General features: G+C 35.4%; 1 protein-coding gene across 1 annotated transcript in view; it reads left to right on the top strand.

Moving 5' to 3' along the window:
• The window catches only part of WDR64 (WD repeat domain 64), a gene marked incomplete at its 5' end in the record, with an annotated part of 149,491 nt that overhangs the window by 71,259 nt on the left and 59,010 nt on the right, over positions 1-19,222 (top strand). The window contains 3 exons of the mRNA XM_079916450.1: positions 846-969; positions 3,388-3,563; positions 12,027-12,203. Coding sequence (XP_079772576.1) covers positions 846-969; positions 3,388-3,563; positions 12,027-12,203 — 477 coding nt within the window. The remainder of the gene's footprint in view (positions 1-845; positions 970-3,387; positions 3,564-12,026; positions 12,204-19,222) is intronic.

Genomic DNA, 19,222 nt, shown 5'->3' with positions numbered 1-19,222 from the left:
ATTTCCAAAGAGACAGTGATGAGACTTGATGTGTTTCTAGATTTTCTGATTATACCCAGCCTAATTACACATACAGACTTCTCTGAAGTCTCAGCCTCCCTTGCCCTCCCTTCCCCTTTTCTCTCTGTTAAGAGCTGGGCACATGTCCCTAATCAGAACACTCCTTGGAAAGGTCAGTGAGCCCTTTCCTCATGACTCTCTCAGATTTCATGCTGTTAACCACAGATTCTGTCCTGTGACCCCTAGCTAATTTGGATGAGTGTTAATAAAGAGTAAAATAGTTAGCTAGTGGGAAGCAGCAGCATAGGACGGGGAGATCAGCTCGGTGCTTTGTGATGACTTAGAGGGAGGGAGGCTCAAGAGGGAGGGGATATGGGGATATATATATGCATATGGCTGATTTCACTTTGTTGTACAACAGAAACTAACACAGTATTGTGAAGCAATTATACTCCAATAAAGATCTATTAAAAAAAGAATAAATTCAATTTGATTTCTTTGTCCACTGAACTCATAACTGTTACATTTCTATCTTGCTGCTAAGCTTGCTTTGTGCTTACAGGAGCAATTGACTACTTCCTGGACAGACAGGGGCTGCCTGGAATAGTTGCTGCTTGTGTCAACCCACCTACATATGTTACAGACACACTCCAGGGTAGCAAAGTAACTATTAGACAGCGCAACATCTTTTAGACCTTTCTTTGATCAAACCAACATTCATGGCAGAATGTTGAGAGAGGTGTTAGATGTGCATTGTACCAATTTTGAGGCTATTTTGAATATTGTAAAATTGACGAAAACTGAAGGGCTTATGGATTATTTGATTGTTTTGTTCTTTCCTGTAGGTATGGGAACTCGAAACTGGCCTCCAAATATACCAGATTTTAGACCCTCATGGCTTCAATGTTGAACTGACTTCTGCAGCTATTGATGAAAGTGGATTTCTTTTTGCTACAGGAGCATATAATGGTCAGACTAATATCCAGAGTATAGCCTCCCTGCTTTAGTGTCCTGAGAATTCGTTCTAGGATCTCATTACAAGTTGTTTGGGTTAGAGGGGAAGCATGAATCAGGCTGGAATATGTAAATGTGCCAGTGAGAGTGCTGTGCCTGACTGAATAGTGATAGGCTCTTCTCTAACTGGCATTAATGTCCTGATACTGTCGTTCAAAATAATCAATCCTTACGTTACACTTATATAGTTGCTTTTCAGTTTGCAAAGTCTTTCACGTATACCATCTCATTCTGTTCTGACTGAGACTTATCTGTATTACACTGACTCATTCTGTCCTTCTAATTTTGGGTACCATCAGCTAAGAGACAGACATTCTATTTAGTGCTTCTGATAATATTTTTACTGACAATATGGGACCAGACAAAATATCATCCAACTTTGCTATATCACACCTAGAATTCTATACTGGACTTGTTTATAAGTCTAAGCTGCTTAAGGGCATGTGTCATGTGACACTTGAGAGGATGTCCTGCTCCAGTTGTGCTGTGTCATTTGCTGCTCATGCTGTGGGGAACTGCATAGAACTTGCTAGAACCAGAGAACTATAGCCTGCCTCTTCTTTCACCTTACCTTGTTCTGAACTCCCACGAAAGAACCGCTTTATCTAGACAATATGACCATCTGCATCACTACTCAGAATATATTTCTTCTAGGTATATATTTACTAAATAAATTCTTGCTTGTAAGCCAATGGATGGACTGACTGAATATCTTGATATGAAAATCTGAGTTTTTAAAGTGTACGCAGATAACAGTACACATGAAATAAAATCATGAATGCTGAGTTGATGAGGTGTGAATAAATGCAACTGCTCTTCATGTAGGAGAGTTCTTAAGAAAGCAGTCTTAACTGCTCTATCAGCACATCCTGCATACATATGAAAATTAGAAATTCTGAGCAATGCACATGACCATTGCCCAGCATAAGCACTAAGAAATTCGTATAAATGACTGAGATACTATTATTTTCATGCAAGCAAGTCATATTTCACTTTGTTAGTGCTAGTGACAGTTTGTCCTCCTCAGAAGTACATGTTAATTGTCAAAGACTCTGGGTCTAGGACACCCTGAGGAAAAGGATTCTCTAGCTCCCAAAGCAACTCTACCCACAAGCCAGCAGTCCCCTCTCATTCTCACCCACCCATCACCTGGGAAGAGCTGAGCAGTATCCTCCCTGCTTTCTGCCCCACTAAATCTTATTGCCAAAGTCCTAAGTTAGCAGGAAATCTGGGCCATGAGACTGTGGTCCACATACCCAGGAGTAAGTGAGAGCATGATCACTTCTTTTACTTGTTTATATGACTTCCTACATGACCATAAATTCCTTGAAGGCAGAAACTATGCTCACTTTTCATCCCCTGCTCCTACCACCATGCTGTGTATATAGGGAGAATTTAATTAATGTTTAAAGATGTTTTTAGTGAAAAAAAAAATGATGGGGTTGTGAGTATTGCTGATGGAGGGAACCTAGCATAAAGGAAGGAAAACAGCACAATGAAAACATTCTGGATGCCCAGCAGAATTAGAACTGGAAGATAAGAAGCAGGAGGAGGGGGTTGAGGTTAGGGTTAAGGAAGGGGAGGAAAAGTACTGTGAAGGGCAGTACACTAGCTTTTAACCCTGAGGTCGCTATAAAAATCCATGTTAGAAGATAATTATCAGTGTACACTGAGTAATGATGCAGAAATAGGCATTCAACAAGTATGCTATCATCTCACCTGGCCTCTTCATCAGGGTCTCCTAAATGAATGAAGTTAACTATAAAGAAAGTACGATTTCAAATGTAGGAAGAAACATGACACCCTTTCTACATTTCCTTCTTATGTAACAAAAAAACAACTCAAAGCTTGACTGTTTCCTACCTGCTGGCATTCTTTTAAACCTTTTGTTACCAGTAGGAGCTAGTCCTAAAACACATTAGCACCTTAGGAAATGACACTATTGGAGTGATTTTTGACTATTAATAATCATTGTGACATGATATTAGATAGATAGATAGATAGATTGATTGATGATAGATACTGAAGAGTACTTAGCAAACTGGAAGGCATTGGGAGAATAAAGACAGAAAAGACCCACTTAAGACAGAAAGCTCAGACAGGAGAGTCTGAGAATTTCAAAGAAAACAGTCACAAATTTCAAGACATTGGCTGGTCCTGTTTATTTTTTATCAGCCTGTGACAAATTAAGGCATACAGAAATATATTTGGTACACAGCAATGCTAGAGAGACTCATATAGCAGTCTCAGTAGGAAATAAACCTAGGATAAACTGTTGCAGAAAGCTTTCAGTTAGATCAATTTTCTGTGAGATAAAAGTCATTCTTTCTATACATTATTTTTGCCAATATAGTCTTTTCTCTGTGTGTTCAGGAACAGTTAAAATCTGGGACTTTGGCAGCGGGCAAGAGATGAAAGTGTTACCAGAAGGGAAAGACTGGAAGGAGGAAGAGCACTGGCTGCAACGCCTGATTTTCCTGAAAGCTCAGGAAAAACACCAGTACTTGATCCTCGCTTTGGAGCGCAATGGGAAGATCAAAATGATCCAGGTTTGCAATCCCATTTTTACATACTCTATATGCTCTTCTTGGGAAAATCAACTGAGTGTGGATAATCCCCATTTAAATCCTCTCTTGTCAGCCAGCTGAGGATAGTATTTCTCCACCAACCTTCCTAGGATGTTCCTAATGTTAACATTGCCCAGGTCCAAGCAAAGAACAAAAAAGAATAGCTGCTCAGCCATAGCATCCTGCCCATCCAGTGTTTGCTGAAGGGATTAGCTGGGATCCTCTGGAGTGGATATCAAAAAGATTAAATGTATATACAGCTGCCACCTCTGACATGGTTTATACCCTCATTTGGGGATAATTCCCTGGCAGAGCTGCTTCCCAGCAGACTCTGTGAAAGGGAGCAATGATTCCTCTCTGAACCTTATAACCCATAATGCATTCAGGGATGCTCAAGTCACTTTTTCAGTTTGCCACCAAAATTACTTTGTTTACTTTATAGTTAATAATGCCATCTGCTCAGGGCTGTTTTACAGGGATTGAGGTAGACTAATTTATTTTTTCCTGTGAGTCTATTACCACCTAAGAACACTAATGCCTTCTTCATTCTTAAATGAAAACTAGATCATTTATGGACTTCCGTGGTGGTCCAGTGGTTAAGACTCTGCACTCCCAATGCAGGGGGCATGGGTTTGATCGCTGGTCGGGGAACTAAGATCCTGCAAGTTGTGAGCCGTGGCCAAAAAATCAATAAAAATTTATAGAACATAAAATAAAAAAGAAAATTAGATTACTTATCCTGGCTATGAAGTGGATGTTTCCCTGACTAGAACTCTGGGATTCATTGCCCTTATTATTCCCCTTCTGAAAGCTAAGATCAGAAAAAAAGTCTTGCATTAAGGTAGCATTGATTACGATGACTGACAGCCCTACTGTTGGAAAAAAGGAGTGAAAAACTTTCTTGATTCAACTAATCCTTCTTTGCTGTTTGAGCAATCCAAAATGGCACTGTGCTAGAAAGGAAGCTCTAAAGTGGAAAGAAATAGTTGTAAATTTCCTTTAAAAGATTTACTTTGTAATTCTACCCTGTTCGGAATGTTGAGTTCTTACTGATGAACTCAATTTCCTCAATAAATAAAATGAAATACTGAGAAATGAAGTTAAAACTTGAATAATATATAGACCAAAGGAAAAATTTAATGACCTTTTAGATAATTGAGAGAAAAACAGTTGTGGCATCAACACAATTCTGTTTAATTATGTATTAAATAATTTGCAGGAAAGTGAAAACAAATTGATAGCCAAGTCAACACATCTCTAAATGAGAATTTGGTCTGATTATTTTTTGCTGAATTGACAAAATAAAGCAATAGTTTAAATATCATCTAAACATAAACACATTCCTTCAGAAAACAGAACTTGCAGGTAGCATTATTCCTGAAAACTGGGGCATGTAGTTAGCACTTGTGGGTTTTCAGCCTGTGAAGGAAGAACCTAAAAAGTGACACAAAGCAAGGGGGTCGTTAGGAAAGTGTAATTTTGGCCCCAAATAAAGTTTTGGCTAGAGATGGCATTAGTCTTTCTCATAGCTTACCATTTGTTCAACAGACGGCCTTAGACTGGAATTCTTATTCTTTATTTCCCATCTTCTTACCATCTGGTCCTGACACACACATGCACACCCCCAGCCCCAGCTCATGCAGTGTCATTCGTGTTGCCAACTTTGCTTTTATCAGGGCTTGGTCTACCAACCTACTTTCTCTTTAGAGAGATGAAATAAAACCAAACTCATCTCCAACAACTTAGCCCTCAGAACCTTTAATTGCTGAAATGTTTAAAAAATAAATAAAGAAGTAATAAATAAAACAAGCTCACTTACTCCCTTAAAAAATGGCACTGTAAAAAGGAACTTCTTAGTAATATAGTCTAAAATGCGACAGTGTATTAATTTCCCTGTTTTAAGTTAGTGCAATTGACCACCAAGATACCCTTCCTAACAGACAATGTCTGTTGTTATAAACACTCCTTTTTAAAAACTGCAAAAAGTAGCATGGTGCTGTTCTCACATCAAAATTGCTTTTAGTCCTATTGTAGCATTTTACTTTGATTATTTTCCATGTCTCCAGAATTCTATAGATTTAACTTGATGAGGACTGAAAACCTGTCTTATTCATATTTGTATTTTTGCTCTGCCCAGAGTAGGTGCTCACTAAGGACTGAAATGTAAGAAATATAAGAAACCCCTTGTATGATATACAATAGTAAATCTATGGAGCATTTTAGGGTATTTTTATTAATGTTGGACAGGGGAATTTTACAATAAGGATAATGTTGAAAATACACTTATTATTATTAACATCTTATTATTTACTTATCACTTATTATTATCTGCCAATTTAAAGTAAATATGGTCTGATTTACATACTTTCTAGAATACTTTCATTCACTTGTTTTGTTCAGTGATCATTTACCAAATGTTTACCATGAACCAGAAAGATATCCCCCTTTCACAATGGGACTTACAATTTAATAAGAAAGACTAATGTTGATCCGCCTATTACAAGTGTTATGATTGCTTGCACAAAGTGCTATAGAAATTAATGATGTGGGTGGTGCCTAACCTAATCTGGGAGTCAGGGAAGATTTCTCTTTCCTCAGATTTCCAATTAAATTCAACACAATTCAAGAAACATTTTGTGTGCTCCACATATGCTACATATTTTTTCTAAATCCCAGGATTCTATATTAGTGAACTAGATTACTCAGACCAATCCTCCACTGAAAACCATGAAAATTTCTGGATAATATATTTTCTAAATCTCCTAACTAGCATTAAAGAGATGACAATATAGTAAGTAAATAGCAGACCAAAATTTTAGTGAAAGTGGAGAATGAGAAAGGTAAATTGAGAACCAAAACACCACTGCTACTTTCATCCTGAGGGCATTTTCCAAAGTAAACTGGGTTCAATTTTTGAAAACTCACCAGATTAGAAGGGGCAAAAGAAGTCAAGGCTCAGGGCCTGTGTAAGGCAAGGAGTTTAATACCAACTCCACAATATGCTGGGACCCAAAATCACACTATCAAGATTAGGGTGAACCAGAAAGAAAAAAGCCAACCTCCTAGGGACAATCCAGGAAAGACTGCCCTCACACTGAGCCAAGCAGGGAACAAGGGAGAAGAGTAGGAAAACAAAACAAGATGAGACAAACCCTGTCCCTGAGAAACTGACCACAGGTAGGATCTCATGTGCATTTGCAACCTAGCTTGCCGCCTAGATTTGCAGTACTTAGGTGGTCAAGGAAATCTTAGCTATGAACTTGGTTTAAGGTGATCCAATACTGGTAGTTCCACCAGGCACCTGGCAGAAACAAGCACAAATTCATTCTGGAGGAAGACAACTTCATCTCAGACCATAGGTAACATAATTAAGCTCATAAGGAAACAGGACAACCAAGTTTGGGCACAGAGAGTAACAGAACAACAAAAAAATCCATATACAGCAGAAATGGCATAGCAGGTATTTGTGGCAAGAATATACTTTTCAATAAATCATTTTTGAGCAACTAGATACCCACAGGGAGAGAAAAAAAGAACTCGAATTTTCATGATTTCATGATCTCTAAGACTATTCCTTGTGGATTAATGACTTCAAGACATTAATTGAAAAACAAAACAATATGGTTTTTAGCAGATAATTAAGGGGATTGTTTTTATGAACTCAGGATAAAGAAATATCTTAAATGATATTTTAAAATCACTAGTTATTAAGGAAAAGATTAATTTATTTGAATTAATAACATTTCTCCATCAATAGTCACCATAATGAGAGCAAAAAGACAAGAGTAGAATTATAGAAAATATTTGCAACTTGATTAGTATCCAAAGATCTTAGATAATAAGTAAGATAAACAGTTCAATAGAAAAATGAAAAAAGATAGACACTTCACAAAACAGAAAACACAAAAGGCCAATAAACATGAAAAGCCGCTAAACATTATTAGTAACTTTAAGTTAGAATTTGAATAGATATAATACACCCAATAGACTGATTTTAAAAGTAAGTCTGAGTTTTAGCAAGGCTGTGGAACAATGTGACTACTCATTCACTGCTAATGTTGGTGTAAATCAGCACCAACTCTTGGGAAATATTTTGGCATTCTTGAGTTACAGGACCTTTTATTCAGTCTATATGTAACTTCACCGTTTTGAAGTGACAGTGTTACCAATGAGCAGTCCAAAGCTTCTCTGTGTCTTCCTATGTAAGCAACTTATTCTTTCTCTCTGCAAATTTGTAAGACGTTTTCTTTGTCTTGAAGTTTAAAGTCTATGCCTATGTGTATATCTTCTCCCATCAATTCCACAGGAGACTTTCAATCTGAAGTCCTAGGTATTTCTTCCAGCTCAGGGGATTTTTTGAATTACGATTTGTGTATTAGATGTCTCTTTGGCATCTGTTTTTTTTTCTAATTCAGGAACCCATACTATTTGCATATTAGGTCTTCTGAATCTGTCCTCCAAATCTCTTATATTTTCCTCTGTGTTTTTGTTTCATTTTAGTTTTGCTAACTGTTTTGAAGTATTTTCTCTACTGCTAGGCTATTAATTCAAGTCTCAGACAGGTGTTGATTCTCCTTCAGCTCATTAACCAAATTCTTAAATTTTTTTGTTGTTGTTTTTTGTTTTTGTGGTACGCGGGCCTCTCACTGTTGTGGCCTCTCCCGTTGTGGAGCACAGGCTCTGGATGCGCAGACTCAGAGGCCATGGCTCATGGGCCTAGCTGCTCCGCAGCATGTGGGATCTTCCTGGACTGGGGCACGAACCCGTGTCCCCTGCATCAGCAGGCGGACTCTTAACCACTGTGCCACCAGGGAAGCCCCCAAATTCTTAAATTTGAAGATCACGTTGTGTTGGTTTTTGTTTCTGTTTTGAACTCCCTTAAGTACTGTTCAGTTTTGCTCAAGTTATCATACTTCCCAGCAGTTCTAGTTAGTCTGGGATCTGTTCTGCATGTTTTGTCTGTTCTACTCTCTAGATTCTAGGCCTACTGAACTACATTTCTTTTTCTGCTCACTGGGGTTTGGCTACTAGAAAATTGCATGATGTGATAATCCCAAAGGGTGGGATGTACAGCCATGGTGTTCTTGAGGGCTGGGGTTTAGCAGTCCCCACAACAGTCCCCTGTCGAGGCACTGGCAATAAGCTTTTCTGAAGCCCATTCTCTTCTCACTCTCCCAATTTCTAAAGTACAGAAGGCTTAGTCCACCTGTTCAGCTACTCCTCTACTTCCTTGGAAGAAAGGGAAACTAGGCATAAGCCATGCTACACATTGTCCCCTCCACACACACCTCTGGGGATTTAAGCATATTTGCAGATGAACCACCGTGCTTAAATCCCATCCTAGGAGTCTCCCCCTGAATAAGGGTTCCCAGGCTTTTATTCAGCCCAGGGCGGAACAGGCCCATGATAACTTTCTTTCCCCAAACTCTAAACCCCATTTCTCTGCTTGTCCCCAGAAACTGTTGAGGGCAGGAAGGTTGTTCTTCCTGACATTGAAGCTGGGAGTAGAGTGGAGAAAAGATGAAACAAAACTCTATCTTCCAAGACTCTCAGCTTCATTAAACAAACAAACAAACAAAACAAAAAATTCTTCAGGTATCACATTCAGTTATTCAGGAAACATTGCTAATGCATTATGAAGTAAAGTAGAGACCCCATAAGTTTTATGTACTTCTTTTTAATGTCTTCAAACCAGTTTTTAATGGTTTAAAATGTCATGTCTCTCTTGTACTTATATTCTTAGTTTTCTTTTCTCAAGTCTCAGAAAAATGTTTGTGCAGTTGCCTGATCTCTTCACAAATCACCGCTATACTAGTTTTCTGGGCAAGGTCCTTTAGTCATGTAATGGGAGGGCAGATTTTAAATTGACTGACCCACTGATAAAACTTCATAGACCACAGAGAAGAAAACAGTATAGTTTTTCATATCTCAGTTTTAAGAGGATAAAATTGTATTGAGTACATAAAAATTTTAGTAAATTTGGAATAAGTTTGCCCCAAAACCCTTTTTGACAAAACCATAGGTTGATTAGAAATTACTGTTCTAACATTATGAACAAAGCACTATGGGAGTTCAGAGATTTTTATTAACCCCCCCCAATAGTTCAAATTCTAAAACCCCACTTATTTCTTTTTATTTGATCTTCCTTCCTATCCACATTACTTTGTGTGTCTACTCATATAGCCCTATTTGTGAGTCCCTTAAAGCAAAAGACCTTTCTTTGTGAAGCAATTAGCATAATACATGCCCTTAGCATTATGTGAACTGCTGTTTTTCTGGAGCACCAATTCCTAAAGGCCTATTTGTCAATACCTATCTGAGATAAAAAGTTTCACCAATTAGAGATGAAATGAATAAAATAAGAATAATTTTTCATAAACCTAATTTTACTTCAAAAATTATAAGATTTTATCTGTTTTACTTTTTTGTATTAAAATAGCCTTTCTTTTCATAAAATGATGATAATAGAGTTTTCTCTCTCCTTTCCCCCATGTTCTTTCCTAGCAAAATTAAATGTTAGTAACTCTAAATCAATCTTTTAAAATATTTTTAAAATTTAGTGCTCTATGAATTCAGAAAGTCTGATAACCACCTTCCTAAGTGGTTCAGTTGAAACCAGCTAAACTTATTAAAACCACTGTAGCCAATTCATCCCATCAAGGGGACCCATGACCCTAAATAAGCTATTACTCAGTATATCAATATCAGATCACTATTTGGATATTGCTGAGATTCCTTCTACTCCCACAATGGTGCAAATGCTAACCAAAGAATCAACTAGTATGTGGGAGTACCACTGGCTCATACTTTTGAATTAACATAGATATGAGATAACAGAGATATTAGATCTACACCTAGAATCATAAAGTTTTTTTTTTAAAAAATGGAAGGACTTTTATCCATTAACTAAGGAAAATAAGGCCCCATAAAGTTATACACTTTGCCCAAGTTCTCACTAGAACTAAGACTAGAAACACATTGTCATCATGCCTAGACCAATATTCTCCCCATTTTACCACAGCTGCTTTGCAACTAAGGAAGATCCCTGCTCTGCTCACAAAATAACCAATCTTCAAAAATTGGCCTTTATTTCCATATAAAAATTGAAAATTCTAAAGCTAAGAGCATCTCATGAATAATAACCAATTAGAAAACAGAATAAATAAATACAACAGCAAACAAAAATCTAAGGTACCTAAAATAAATCTAACAATAACATACAAGATTTTTGTGTGGGGGTGTGGGAAATCTTAAAGGACATAGAAACACCCTGAATAAATGGAGATATACCATATTCATGGATGGGATATCACAAAGATATCTTTACTACAGTAAAATTAAAAACAAACATTTACCTTAAAAAACAAAGCAGAAGGACAAGTCACAGACTGAGAAAAGACCACTGCACCCCAGGTAACTGAGAAAAGATTGGGAACCAGAATACCGAAAGAAGCTCCACAAATCCAAAAGAAAAAGAAACGGCCAAACAGAAAAATGGACAAAGGACAGATAAGAAAGCTGGATGCCTCACAAATACATGAAAAAAAAAAAAAGTTCAACTTACTAAATTAGAAAAATGTGATTAATGTAATTAACAAATTTTAAAATTAATTTTTAAATGTCTTATTTTAAACCCATCAGACAGTCAAAAATAATTATTTAAAAATCAAGTAAAACGAGGTTTTGGCAAGAATGTGAAGAAAGGAGAGCTTTTATTTACCCCTGGTGAAAGTGGAAATGGATGCTACCTTGAAGAGCCACTTGGCAATACCTAGTGAAGTTGATGGTGTGCATATCTTACAACTCGGTAATTCTACACCAGGCACATGCTCAAGAAAATATGGCACCTGTCCATAAAAAAACGCAGTGAAAAATTGGCAACAACCGGAACACTCATCAGTAGGAGAATGGATAAGTAAATTATAGTGTATTCATACAATACTATAAAGTAGTTAAAAATAAATGAACTAGAGCTCCATGTAATAACTTGTATAAATCTCAAAAATATAATATTAAGTGAAACAAGCAAGTTGAAGCAGAATCCATACAGTTTGATAACATTTATAAAAAGTTAGAAGCCTGGAAGCAATATCATGTAATATATATTGCGTTGGCCAGAAAGATGTTAAGATGCTACGGAAAATCCCAAACGAACTTTTTGGCCTACCCAATATATATGACTAAAACCTGAATATGGGGGGGGTGTGTGTGTGAGTGTGTGTATATAAACTTTCATGACTAAAACCATATTCAGGTACTTGTTACCTCTGGAGAGTAAAGAAGAAAGAGGAATTATATTAGGGAGGGATAGATGGTGCTTAAGATATGATAAAGCTGAGTGGTGGGTATATCACTGTTTGCTCTATTTTTCTCTATATCTTTAAAACAGCTCAAAATAAAAGAGTTAATTGAATTTTTCATGTACTCACTGGATTTCTCTTAAAGGGTAAGGAAGATGATATTTACCTTGCGGTGATATGGGAGCTGCCTGATGTTGTGCCTGTCCTACAAAATGGGAATCGCATTGTGCATCTAAGGATGTCTGCTAAAGATAGGAGTATGGCTATTCCTTTCCCAGATGTGGAGTTGATAGTGGAGAAAAACTTTTCTCAATATGTTGATGTAAGTTTTTTCTTGATTTGTTTTCCTCTTTATTATGAAAATTTACAAACATATATAAAAGTAGAGAAAATAATACAATGAACTTTTATGTATTATCACCCAGCTTCAAAAATTATCTATGCATGGCCAAACTTATTTCTCGTTATTCCTACCACTCTCCCATGACCACTGTCAATGGATGGATTATTCTGAAGCAAATCCCAGACATTGTGTAATTTCATCCCTAAATATTTCAGTATGTATCTCTGAATGGTAATGACTCAAAAACAAAACAAAACAATGGTACCATTATTTTCTAAAATAATTTACAAGAGATCTTTAATATAATCACATCACATTTTTCAGTTTTCCCAGATTTTATCATACAGTTTGTTTATCTTACAGTTTGTTTCAGCCAGAATCTAATCAAGGCCCATTTGTTGCATTTGGTTGATGTCTCTTCAGTCTTTTTTAATATATAATTATCTTTCCATATCTGTTTTTTTCCCCTTGCAAATTATTTCTTGAAGATACTGGACAATTGGTACCTGGCTTCTCATTTTCCAGATTTTGCTGATTGCACCCTTGTGGTGAATTTAAAAAGTTCTTCTTTACTTCCTTTAACCTGGTAGTTATATCTGGTGCATGTAGCTTTGATTAAAAAAAAAATAAGACTCTATAGTACATGGAGGTCACTACAGTACATGATGTCATGTACTTCCATCAAAATTCACATAATACTAATTCTCTTTTTTTGGATCAGCCATTGATGACCACTACCTAGGTTTATTATTTCATTCAGAGTTGCCATCTTAATATTCTGATTCATTTATTAGCTGGAATGTGTCTTTAAAGAAAAACTGTTATCACTGGTTTGCAGGGCAGAAATAGAGACACAGATGTAGAGAACAAACGTATGGACACCAAAGGAGAAAAGTGTGGGGGGATGGTGGTGGTGGGATGAATTGGTAGATTGGGATTGAAATATATACACTAATATGTGTAAAGTGGATAATTAATAAGAACCTGCTGTATAAAAAATAAATAAAATTCAAAAAAGAAAAACTATTATCAACTATTTGGTTACACTGAGGTATAGTTCAGATAGGAAATCAAAGTAACTGATTGATTCTTTCCTTACATTTATCAGTTTTCAAAATAAGAAATTGGGTTCCTTAGCATCCTCCAAAACAGTGGTCAATGGATTTTATTTGTTTAGTATCATTATCAAATCATAAATTTAAATATTCTTGATTTGTTTCAGTCTATTGCATTATTAATTAATTCTCAAATCATCCCATCTCAAGCTAGTTGGACACTTTTCAGGCTTTTGAGTTCTTTTAACATGACTCTAGTAGTTCTGGATAGCTTCCAGGTGTGACAAGTTTCCAGGCGTATTTTGTTAATTTCTTGTTCCAGATCTACAATCCACCATTTTACCAAGAAATCCTAATTCTTTTAGTGAGATTAATCATTAAAATAGTATTAAGAAACTACAAACTGAGTTTTAGAGATGCTTATTGTCACTAGATTGATCCTTGTTTTTAGAACTTTTCAATGGACAGAGCTAGGAAAAAAATTTAAGAGAAAATACATCTTTAGCTTGTACTGATATTCCCATTCAGATTTAAAATAATATGGCATTACTGATTTTATTTTTGTTATCTTTTTCTCTCACAGAAAATCTCTGTTTCTAATGACATTAACATAATTACTTACTTGCTTTATCCTATTATTTATATAATGTATCTTATATAATATATAGGGTTTTATGTCATATTATATTGTATTATAGTACATTATATTATAGTATGTTAGATTATAGTTTTGGAAAAATATAAAATAACTAGAAATATGATAGCTGAAACAATTATCTTATCTTCTTTGTAGTTTCTGTCCTTAGAGTACATATCTCTTGGAATATGCAATCAAATTACTATGTTTTAAAATTATTTGAAATAATTTCTTGTGCCACCAACTCTATACACAACAAAGTTTATTGCATTTTTAATGTATTGTTTTTTAAAAATTTAATTTTGTCTAATTATTATGTAAAACATTTGAATAGATTTTAAATCAGATCTTCAAAACAAGATTTATTCTAACTTCCATTCCTGTCCCTTCTATTCTTTTCCTAATCTATAGTTAATCTTTTGTTTTTAAATTTTTGATTTATGCTTCCAATGTTGTTTTTTAAAAATATAATCTAATACTTATCCTTATGTGTATCCCCTCACTCCTTCTCAAGCAAGTTTTAAGATACTGTACATATTCTTATATTCCTTGCTTACTTTATTTAATAATATATTCTGGAGATCATTATAAACAGTACATAGAAATGTTCATCTTTTTAAAAGATGTGTATTTTAAGGTAAAATACACAAAACATAAAATTTACCATATTAACCATTTTTACTTATAGAGTTCAGTGGTATTAAGTACATTCATACTGTGTGCAACCCTCATCACCCAGAGAACCCTTTTCATCTTGCAAAACCAAAACTCTATACCCATTAAACAATAACTCCCCATTCCCCCCTCCTCCAGCCCCTGACACCCACCATTCTACATTCTGTCTCTATGACTCTGACTACCCTAGGTACCACATGTAAGTGGAATTATACCATATTTGTCCTTTTGTGACTGGTTTGTTTCACTTAGTATAATGTCTTCAAGGTTCATTTATGTTGGAGCATATGTCAGAATGTTCTCCCTTTTTAAGCCTAAATAATATTCCATTGTATGTATATACCACATATTATTTAACAATTCACCCATTGGTGGACATTTAGGTTGCTTCCACATTTTGGCTACTGCAGGTATGAACATAGTTGTACAGATATTTCATCTTTCTTTTTGAAAACTCTATGTTATTTCAGTTAGTTGGATGTACCATAGTTTGTTCAACTAGTCCCCTATGAGTTAACATTTGGGTAGTTTCCAATTTTTTTGCAATTATAAATAATGCTGTAACAAATAGCCTTATGCATATGTCATTTCAAATTTTTGAATCTAATCTTTAAAATAGATTCCTAGAAGAGATATTGCTGCATCACAAAGTAAATGCCAAATTCTCCCCTACATCAGTTACACAATTTTATATTCCCACTAACAACGTATGAGAGTTCTTACTTCCCCACAGCTTCACCAAGAGTGTACCGTGTCAAACTTTTAGATTTGTTCAAATATCATAGGTGGAAATTGTAAGTTGGTATGTTTTTTCTATTGTAATGAATAAGTGGAACATATTTTTATGTATATGCCTCACTTGTCTATTCTTTGTCTATTTTTCTATCTAGATTACTCTTTTCTAATGTTTTAAAAAGCTCTTTATATATTAGGAATATAAAAATACATACACACGTGTATAAATAATTAGGAATATGCATTAGGAATATTAGTCCTTTGTGATAGAAGTTCCAAATATTATTTCCCAGTTTCTTATTTATGTTTTCATTTTGTGTATGGTCATTTTTACCATGGCAATTCTCACTTCTGAGCAGCTGGGTGTAGATGAGGTTCAACAGTTTATCAGAAACTACTCTTGGGTATAATCACAAATATTCTTCAGGCTCCACTCAGGGAATCCAATAGTATTTCATGTTCTCATTTATCTAAAAATAGCTAGGTGTTTTAACTTCTCCAAGATTTTAATAAAAAGGGTAAGTTTGGGGTCATATCAAGAGGTCACAAAATTATTCACTTTTTCTGGCTAATTATTATTTCAACATTTTTACATTATGTAATCTTAACTAGATTTTCCAATGTCAGTTAATAAAATTTCAGCTTTTTGTTTTTACAGTTTTTTTTTAAGCTTCTTTTCTTGCTCTGGTGACATCACTTGGTTAACTTTTTTCTTGCTGCTCTAATTGTTGTTTTAAAACTCTAAATAAGGAAAATATATCATCAGACTATTTTTTTTACAGGATATTCTCTGAATTTCAAAATTGTAAGTAGACTGAAAGGAACCAATCTTATATTCCACACAGATAAAAAGAAGTGTTCCCTGACAAGTTTTTAACAATAGATCCTCAGAGTCACAGAACCAGAGCCCTTAACCTGGGATCCTTGGATAATCTGTTCATAGGTGGACTTCCAGGGATCTAAAAAGCCTCTGCAATTATATACAAAACTTCTCTTCTGAAGAGAGCATGGTTCATAAGTTTTTCTTTCTCAACATTTTATTATGAAAAATTTCAAAAATATAGAACAGTTGACAGTGTTACCCTCCACTTAAAATTTACTCTTAACATTTTGCAATATTTGCCTCATTGCAGATGTATTCATGTATCCATCCTCAATTCACCCTTCAATCCACCTTATTTTAAAAATGTATTTCAAAGTAAGATGAAGATATCAGTACATATCACCCCTAAACACTTCAGTATATATATCTTTAACTAGAGTTCACTCTTTGTTTATGGTGTTGTGTTTTTAGTGAAATTTACAAATAATAAATGCACAGAATTTAAGTATGCTATTCAATGAATTTGAATAAGAATATACACATCCAAACCCTTATCAAGATAAAAAAAAAAACACTTTGATGCCCCTGCCCATCAATACTTGCCCCTCACTGAAAGACAACTACTGTTCTAATATTTTTCACCATAGATTTGTTTTTCCTTGTTCTAGAGTGTCATGTAAGTGAAATCATACAGTATATATTTAAAGTTTATTTAATATGTTTTTTAGATTTGTCTATGTCACTGTATATATCAATAGCACTTTTTATTGAACACCTACTATGTGTTGAGCACTATTCTTAGCATTCGGAATGCAAAGTTTAATGAGGTATGGTACCTGCACTACTGCATTATAGGATTGTAGCAGAGAACTTGGAGGGTTGAGCCAGGGTGCAGGGGTGAAAGAAGAGGAGGTTCCTGATGAAGATAGTTGCTGAATTAGTTCTTTAAGAACAATCAAGAGTTAGCTTGGCCCAGAAAGGGAGTTTCTAAGGGGAGGTGAGAAGACAAAGTGAATCCCAAGGGGAGGAGTAACATGGAAAAAATGTCACAGTGCTTGCTTGACAGCACATATACTAAAATTGGACTGATACAGAGAAGACTAGAATGGCCCCTGCAGAAGGATGACATGCAAATTCATAAAGTGTTCCATATTTTTCACAGAATACACATTCTTTTCAAGTGCACATGGAACATTCTCTAGGACTGACCACATACTAGGGCACAAAACAAGCCTCAACAAATTTAAGAGTATAGAAGTTATCTTAAACATCTTCTCTGACCACAACAGCATGAAACTAGAAATTAACAACAGAAAAAGAAATGAGAAAAAAGCAATTACATGGAGGCTAAACAAAATGTTACTAAAAAACCAATGGGTCAATGATGAAATCAAAGAGGAAATTAAAAAATACGTTGAGACAAATAACAATGAAATCTCAACCATACAAATCTATGGGATGCAGCAAAAAGAGTTATAAGGGGAAGTTCAGAGTAATTCAGGCCTTCCTCAAAAAAACAAGAAAAATCTAAAACCACCTAACATACCATTTAAAAGAATTAGATAAAGAAGAACAAATAAAACCTAAAGTCAGCAAAAGGAAGGAAATAATAAAGATCAGAAAGGAAATAAATAAAATAGAGACTAAAAAAAACCAGAAAAAGTCTATAGAACCAAGAACTGGTTCTTTGAAAGGATAAACAAGATTGACAAACCTCTGGCCAGACTCACCAAGAAAAAAAGAGAGAGAACACAGATATACAAAATAAATATAAAAAACCATAAGGGAATACTACAAATAATTGTATGTCAACAAATTCAACAACCTAGAAGAAATGGATAAACTTCTAGAAGCATACAGTCCACCAAAACTGAATCAAGAATAAATAGATAGGGACTTCCCTGGTGGCTCAGTTGTTAAGAATCCACCTGCCAATGCAGGGGACGTCGGTTTGATCCCTGGTCCAGGAAGATCCCACATGCCATGGAGCAACTAAGCCTGTGTACCACAACTACTGAGACCATGCACTGCAACTACTGAAACCCATGTGCTCTAGGGCCCATGTGCCACAACTACTGAAGCCCACATGCCTAGAGTCCATGCTCCACAACAAGAGAAGCCACCACAATGAGAAACCCATGCACCACAATGAAGAGTAGCCCTCACTCACCACAACTAGAGAAAGCCCACATGCAGCAACAAAGACCCAATGTAGCCAAAAAATAAATAAAAATTTTTAAAAAGAATAAATAGATAATTTGAACAGACTGATCCCTGCAACTGAAATAGAATCTGTAATTTTAAAATTCACTACAAACAAAAGTCCAGGACCAGATGACTTCACAGGTGAATTCTACCAAACATACAAAGGAGAACTTATACCAATCCTTCTCAAATTCTTCCAAAAAAATTGAAGAGGAGGGAACACTCCCAAGGACATTCTATGAAGCCACCATCACCCTGATACCAAAATCAGACAAAGACACCACCAAAAAGGAAAATTACAGGCTAATATCTTTGATGAATATAAATGCAAATATTCTCAACAAAATATTAGCAAACTGAATCCAACAACACATAAAAAAGATCATACACCACAACCAAGTGGAATTCATCCCAAGTTCACAAGGATGGTTCAACATACACAATTCAATCAATGTAATACACTACATCAACAAAATAAAACACAAAAACCACATGATCATCTCAATAGATGCAGAAAAAGCCTTTGACAAAATTCAACATCTATTCATGATTAAAACTCTTACCAAAGTGGGTATAGAGGGAACATATCTCAAAATAGTGAAAGCTATTTATGACAAACCCACAGCCAATATAATACTCAGCGGTGAAAAGTTGAAAGCCTTCCCACTAAAATCTGGAACAAGACAAGGATGCCCACTCTCACCACTGCTCTTCAGTATAGTATTGGAAGTCCTAGCCACAGCAATCATACAAGAAAAAAAAATATGTCCAAACTGGAAGGAAAAAGTTACAATTGTCATTATATGTAGATGATAAGGATACAAGATTAACATACAGAAATCAGTTGCATTTCTTTACACCAACAATG

The sequence above is a fragment of the Stenella coeruleoalba genome (assembly GCF_951394435.1).
Source record: "Stenella coeruleoalba genome assembly, chromosome: 1".
In the NCBI taxonomy this organism is placed as follows: domain Eukaryota; kingdom Metazoa; phylum Chordata; class Mammalia; order Artiodactyla; family Delphinidae; genus Stenella; species Stenella coeruleoalba.
This window is presented reverse-complemented; position numbering and strand designations above follow the sequence as displayed.